The sequence below is a fragment of the Meleagris gallopavo genome, chromosome 15 (genome assembly GCF_000146605.3).
Source record: "Meleagris gallopavo isolate NT-WF06-2002-E0010 breed Aviagen turkey brand Nicholas breeding stock chromosome 15, Turkey_5.1, whole genome shotgun sequence".
Taxonomy (NCBI): Eukaryota; Metazoa; Chordata; class Aves; order Galliformes; family Phasianidae; genus Meleagris; species Meleagris gallopavo.
The window spans coordinates 16,332,344-16,339,469 of NC_015025.2; the positions used below are offsets into that span (position 1 = coordinate 16,332,344).

Sequence of the window (7,126 nt, forward strand, 5' to 3'; positions counted from 1 at the left end):
CTCTGAGTGAAAAACTTCCTCCTAATATCCAACCTAAACCTCCCCTGTCTCAGTTTAAGACCATCTCCCTTGTCCTATCACCATCCACCCTCGTAAGCAACTGTTCCCCCTCCTGTTTATACTCTCCCTTTTGCTGAGCATCTTAACAATGCCAACTAAAAGCAACTCCTGTGAGAGTGAAAGAGAAACATGAAAGCTTTAGAAAGAAGCTGAGATGCTAATTATGTATTTAGCAAAACAGGTTACACACAATCCTACTGACTGGACAGTGGCAGAAGAAGCTTTAGATATTGAAAAGGCAAACAGACAATACAGATAGCTAGTTATCATCTACGCAGTGAATAATTCTATATTCCATTACCTTCAGGCACTCCTTCAGGAAGGCAGAAGGCTTTTGTGTTCACTGGAAGCTGGCGATGCCTGGAAGGCCTACGAGCTGGTGAAGTCCTGACAATGGAGCAGATTTCTTTTCTGTAACACCAAGTCTGAAAAGGTGGATGACATTTCATTCACACAACTATTCACACCAAAGAGTTGTTCTTCTAGCTTTCTACCAGGGACATTCAAAAAGCATGGAACAAAGAAAGCAGGGGAACATTAAAGGGATGTCACCAGAAAGCATCTAAGACTAACTTGCATACCACTAACATGCTATAGGAATGGGAGATGGAAAGTTTCAAAGCTTAAACAGTCTTCAACTGCTCGCCATACTGTAAGGCTTTAACAACAGTACCGTATATACACATGTGCCAAGACTGGACTTACAGAGTGCAATTACATCAGAACCTGAAAGAAAATGATCTTTTTTTCTGGACTTGGAGGAAGAATTTCTTTTGCTGAGCTCAAAGACACAGGAACAGTTTCTTCTGAGTTGACACAGGGACTTGTGGTATTCCTGGATAAGCCTTTCCCTGATGAAACTCTGCACACTGGTGACAAGCTAAGCTGTAATTTCTCCAAAATACAGCATATGCAGCAATAACTGCCCAATTACATGACAGACAAATGGTCAAATTGGCCAAGATTTGTTGACTCATGCAAAAGATTGTTTTAATTGCTTCAAAAATATGAATTAGGGCTCCTAATCTTAAATGATTCTTGTTTTCTGCCTCTTAACAAGACCCTGATGTTCTCTCTTAATCTAGTGCCCATAAATCAAAGCTTGTTCACAACAACACATTGAATTCTACAACTCAAACCCTTGCAAATTACCTGGTGCAAGTCCTTCTATTGAAATAGTTCTTAATAAAACCATAGAAAAAAAAAAAAAACCACAAATCTGCAGACTTGTTGAGAGCTATGGCATGAAAGCAAGACACATCACTTCCATTCCAGTGCTGAGAGAAGTAGCAGTACTACCTTCACTGACAAAAAATCCAACTTGGCATTAAATAGCAAGTTCAGAACAAAGAGGAATCACAACTAAGGCTACCAAGTGCTGATTTTCTGTTGGAAGATGTTATAAAACATCTGACACTGCTCGGCTGGTTGAATTTCACAGTTTGCTGTGCAACTTAAGTTGTAGCATAAGTACAGCCAGAATTAGATTGCATAATGAAGACTGATTGGTTCGGTTTCATCACCAAAAATGCACATCAGCATAGACACATCTAGCCCTGCAGCCTGAACACAACCCATGTTCCCAGGACATTTATTCTTCTCCATGATCAGTGCTATAAAACTCATTTGATAAGACAGAGGAATTCCAAACCAGATGCTTGCTGTTTATTATTGTTCCTACAATATTCTCTTACTACACTACCCTGCTTCATGACAACTCCACTGAAAGTAATTAACAGGTTTTAGAGCTGAAGTACTGAATTCCAAATGTTCACTTTTTTGTCTCATGCTCTCTGAAATTAAGACAAAAAATCAGTTGATTGCAGCACAGGAAAGGTACTTCTGAAGTCCCTTTTGAAACCAGGGGATAAAACACCCCACAGCACTTTTCATATTTAACTGCTGCATTTGTCACGATTCCAAATTCTCACTTCAATTTTATGCCTTTGTTAATTAGCAAAGCGCGATGTAATTACTTACCACCACATCATCTGTCTGTCTAGAGGGCAGAACCTCTGTTGTCACCTTCACTGATTTGGCTGAAGTGTCTGCTGGGGCAGATTCAAGCTGACCACAAGGGGATGCATTACCCTCCAACAGATCCGACAGCTCTTCTTTTCTGATGCTCTTCAGCCTTTTGGGTTCAGCAGTCTGACTGTCAGGCTAAAGGATGAAACAATCACATTTCATGTTAAAAACTGAATCTCTACTGTCTGGTAAGCATTAACAAAGAGAATCCCAGTGACAAACTCAAGCTCTATACAGCTGGGTTGGTAGCAGTGACAAAAATCAGTTTGAAAAAGTGAGCCTAGGGGGCATTCACGACTATTACAGCTCTCCAAAGGTATAAACAAGCTACACTGGGAGTCCCTGCCACTGCCTGCAGGCACCTCTTTAAAGGAGCTGACAAGACCTGAATGCACATCTACACTTCTAGGTAGGGACTTCCACCTGCACGAGGAAGGGGCGAATCAGCTGTGTTACGACCTAGCTGACTTATTGAAGGTTGTTCACCTTTCTTTCCGCTCCTACTGGTGAAGAACAGCGCGTGCCACTTTTTAGGGCTGGAGTTCTCTCTCTTGCAGTTGTAATTTTACAGATTTTTTTCCCTGCGATAAATTTCCAACAAACAAATTAACTTCATCTCATAGCCCACAGCCCCCCTCCAACCTATGTCTTACAGGATGTTTTTTTAAAGAGGGATTGTTCCAAAGCCACCCATATAAATACCTCCTCCTTTCAATACAACCCTCGTCTGCTTTGCCTCCTGCTGTCAACAGGGCAGCATTTTTCCTCTTCCCTTTCCTTGAGGAAACAAGGTTGCTTACTAATCGTATGCTCACCTGGTTATTCACCATCAGACACGCATGCTATGCGAGCAGAGGAATTGCATAATCACAACAGTCCTTGCCAGTGGCAGCTTCTGCTGCTATTACAGTCCAAATTAAACAGAGAAAAATAGGGTGGTACCTGGGCTACAGCCAGAATTGCAGTCACAGTTCAGAACTGTAGTTACAGAAGAGACTCCTGCATTCGTGAAGGCTGACATTAAGTGAGCAGCATGACCAAAAGCTTTGTTTCTGAATAAGCTAAGTGAGAAACACCATTTTCACTAAGCATCACAGGTGAACACTAAAGTAGAAATGCAGTTTTGTTTTGCTTTTGCTGTTGCTAACTAACCAGTTATGAGACAAGTCTTATTTGCAGGAAGGATCTTCAACTCACACTTCCCCTTCTAGTTCAAACTGCACTTAGGTTGTGGTATTTTACCTGCCAGAGTAGTTGAAACACTCAGTTCTGAAGAAGTGTAATTGCATTTGGGTCTCTTTCTAGGGGGAGGAGAAAAAAGTGAGCTGCTCTGAATGGATGTAAGCAATCATCAAAAAACATACAAGGAAATCAAAGAAGAAATAGAGCCTGAGTGAAAAATGTCTAAAAAAAATTGCTAAACATAATTACAGTTAGTTCACCAGACAGTTCATCATCTACCACCCAGTAACAGCACTTACTCTGAAGATATTTGCAATTTAAAAGCTACAGAGGATAATCACCGACACAAAAAGTACTTAACACAGATGATTTGTCAATAGAAGAACTGGCATCCTAACAATAAGGGGAGCAACAAAGGGGTTTCAGCATATCACATGCACTACTCTTCTCCTGAAGGAAAAACATACTGCAAATGAAGCTAAAAGGAAAATAACCAGACAGTAGGTAGGAACCTGGCCTGAGATCCATAAAGGCTGTATTCAGTAATATTTGAAGCGTCTCATATTAGTTACTGACTCCTACAGAAAAGGTGCAGAACCTGGCTTTGTCCTCTGCGAGCCCATAACACGACCAGGAGCTGACAGCAGTTCCTCACGCTCTGTACTGCACGGGCAATCTTTGCAACTGAACAAAATCCGACAGAATTAGTATCAGTGGTAAAAGCAAGTTTCATGGGCTTGAGAGCTAAGTGTCACCTCCGTCAAATCCTGCACTGAGCTTTGTTACGCTGATTTTCCTGCAGCTCCAATAGTGAAGCAGAAGCCTATTAAGAAAACTCATATTGCTTGTCTTTATGCACCAGTTTTAAAGCAGGTGGGGACACGGGCAGTTGAAACTCACCAGACACATTTGCAGGACCACAGGCTTACTCATATTGCCCAAAGTATAATTTATAACAGAGAGATCTGAGCATTCTGATGCATCAGCCTGCTTTGCAGATTACCTTTTCATGTGTAGGTCTTTACAATCTTCCAATACAGGTTCTAAAAAACACAAAAATCTAAACATTACAAGAAAAAGCCAAGCAAGCCAGACCTTGCTTTATGCACACTATAAAGCAAAGCATTAGAAGCAAACACAGAACTTGAACAAGGAGCTGGTCCCCATTACACAGACACACCGCACATAAAAGAATCGTTACACCTTACACAAAGCTCCTTGCACTGCAGTGATATTTGTTTATTTATATACTACTTCGTATTGTACGAAATTATTACCTAATATTGGTGAAAGATTTGAGATCTGCAGTATCTTATCCATGGCCACTGCTTTGCTGCAGTCCAGAAGAGTGGAGTTCTTGCATCTCACAAAGTCCTTGAAGTCAGGATTACTGGTCCCTGCACACAGAAGATATAAGTACAAGCTTCTCACACTAAAGCTCACTCAGCTATTTCAATTTTTACCACGTGACAGAAATCTCATTTGCAAGACTTCACAGCATAGCAAAAGCATCCTCTTAGTCCAAACATACAGAAATGGCTGGGAGAAATTCAGCTCAAAGCAAATTAATCAGTCACCCCCAGCAAACCACTTGTGCCAACAGCAAATACTTAAAGTTGGAAGTATGATTCAAATTATATCAGGCCTGGACTCACTCTGCATTGGAGGACCAGATACCCAGGTTGCACATTAAGCACAGGGGGGCTCAGCAAAGCTCTGACCCAGCGAGTCACAACCAGCAGAGGCTACCGGCCCTCCTACTTCAGACAGCCTCCTCAATTTCTCAAGCATCAAAGAAAGAAGTCTCACCTGAACATTCCTCATCTCTTAACGTTTCAGGGGATGGAAAACTTTCCGTGGTGTCAGTAGTAAATGCGTCACAATCTGCAGAAGAATCTGCATCTAAACATTCGAGGAGAAAATCTGAAACACCTGTAGGAAGAGTCATCCCTGTGCCTGGAGGGGGAGGCAAAAAAGGCAGCTTCTAAATAAATTGGATCATCTTACACACACACACTTGATTTTTTTTTAAGCTTTTAAAAGTGTATGTTTAAGTAAATTGAAGAACTCATGCTGAAAAGTGGCTCTTCAACAACAAAATCACTATCATGTGGTTTACAACAGGCTGGGCTCAAGGCTGCCTCAATTGTGGCAGCAATCCCTCAGCACACACTGTTAATAGTCCCTCTCCCTTCTTTTTTCCTTTTTCCCTAATAAGGAAGTCAGGCAGTCCTCAAAAGACTTTAAAATAAACACTTGCCCATACAGTTTGAGAACAGCACTTTTTCAACTTCTAAAAGAACACTTGTCACAAATAAGACTTGAAGCACAGGATGCACACACCTGCCTGGAACACCTCCTGTGCTCTTGGCTGCTTACAGTCAATTCATGTGAACCAAGCACATGCTGAATCATTAAAATCCAATTATCATTTTTTACCTGTTGCTTTATACAGATACAAAAGTGTATTCCATAGCACGATGCACGATCACTATACTCACCTGAAGTAACATCAGTGTTTTTCAGGCTGTCTTTACTTTCAAAGTTGACTATTGGAGATTCCTAAAATTAAACAATCAATACATAGAACATAAGAAAACCAGATCTAGACGTTAAGTGCAATAAATGTCAGAATACATGTAATAATAGATACTCAGGAACTGATTATGTGATATTTTATCACTTAAATTTGCTATTCGGAGCACACTTTGTACCACTGCTCTTCATGCACCGATAACAGACCTGCAAAACTCATAAGACTCATAATGAATATCCAGTAGTTTTTCACCCAGAGGGCGGTGAGGCACTGGAACAGGTTGCCCAAGGAGGCTGTGGATGCCCCATCCCTGCAGGCATTCAAGGCCAGGCTGGATGTGGCTCTGGGCAGCCTGGGCTGCTGGTTGGTGACCTGCACACAGCAGGGGGTTGGAACTGGATGGGCATCGTGGTCCTTTTCAACCCAGGCCATTCTGTGATTCAGTCACATTTCTTTTAATTTACCCTTCACAAACCAGCAGTGTTAGAACAAAACAGCATCTCACCTTCAGCAGTACCGTGCTGTCTTCCACATCCTCTTCATTCTTTCCCAAGAATGGTATTTCTTTCACATTCACTTGAGTGCAATAACTGAAAAACAGAGCAGAGCTCAGCCCACAGAGCTGCACTGTGCAGAAGGAGCTGACAGCCCAACGCCTGCCCAGCAGACAGCCTGACCAGCATCAGCCCATCCAGCACCCAGCCTGCATTACAACAGACGGCAGGCAAAACGACGATCAATCAGTGATAATTCCGTATATGAAAGCGTTCCAACAGACCTTTGGTTGGAGGAGGGGCTCCCTTGGGTGCCTTCAAGATTCTCCTTGATTTTTGGTAAGGTTTTCACAGCGTGTTTTCCCTTTGGACCTGGGGAAGAACAAGTATTCGGTTCAGCAATACAATTCAGATGAGCATTTCTATCGCAGCACTATTAAACGCTCCCACCTGTTGATAACAACTCTAGCCCTGTTTTCACACACACCATAAGGCCTGGATTTAGTTTATTTCCACCCAAGCATTCATTGCATCACCACTATGCCAACCAAAGAAAAAAATCCAGCCAAATTTAGCCAATACCCTAGAAAACCTTCAGATATTTCAGAAGCCTGTTGAATGACAATAACAGTAATAAAAACATTTTGGGAACAACTTTCGCTATGCCAAAGCTAAAGGAATATTTATCCTAAACGGGTTCCGTCCCACTCAGACAACACACCCAACACACCCGACCCCAGCACGGTCCCCAGTGCCGCACATCGCGCTTACAGCCGGGCTGCGGCTCCCCGCGCCGCACGCTGCCGAACAGCCGCCGCCGGCACTG

General features: G+C 42.3%; 1 protein-coding gene across 1 annotated transcript in view; it reads right to left on the reverse strand.

Annotated features, from left to right (window-relative positions):
• Window positions 1–91: 91 nt before the first annotated feature.
• MEIKIN (meiotic kinetochore factor) overlaps window positions 92–7,126 on the reverse strand; it is a 7,521-nt gene continuing 486 nt past the window's right edge. Inside the window, exons 2-12 of the mRNA XM_019620329.2 lie at window positions 7,072–7,123; window positions 6,585–6,672; window positions 6,312–6,396; window positions 5,772–5,832; window positions 5,080–5,226; window positions 4,548–4,667; window positions 4,274–4,313; window positions 3,331–3,389; window positions 2,575–2,669; window positions 2,041–2,223; window positions 92–485 (exon numbers count right to left, since the gene is read on the reverse strand). Of these exons, the coding sequence (XP_019475874.1) occupies window positions 348–485; window positions 2,041–2,223; window positions 2,575–2,669; window positions 3,331–3,389; window positions 4,274–4,313; window positions 4,548–4,667; window positions 5,080–5,226; window positions 5,772–5,832; window positions 6,312–6,396; window positions 6,585–6,672; window positions 7,072–7,123 (1,068 nt within the window). The 3' untranslated portion in view covers window positions 92–347. The remainder of the gene's footprint in view (window positions 486–2,040; window positions 2,224–2,574; window positions 2,670–3,330; window positions 3,390–4,273; window positions 4,314–4,547; window positions 4,668–5,079; window positions 5,227–5,771; window positions 5,833–6,311; window positions 6,397–6,584; window positions 6,673–7,071; window positions 7,124–7,126) is intronic.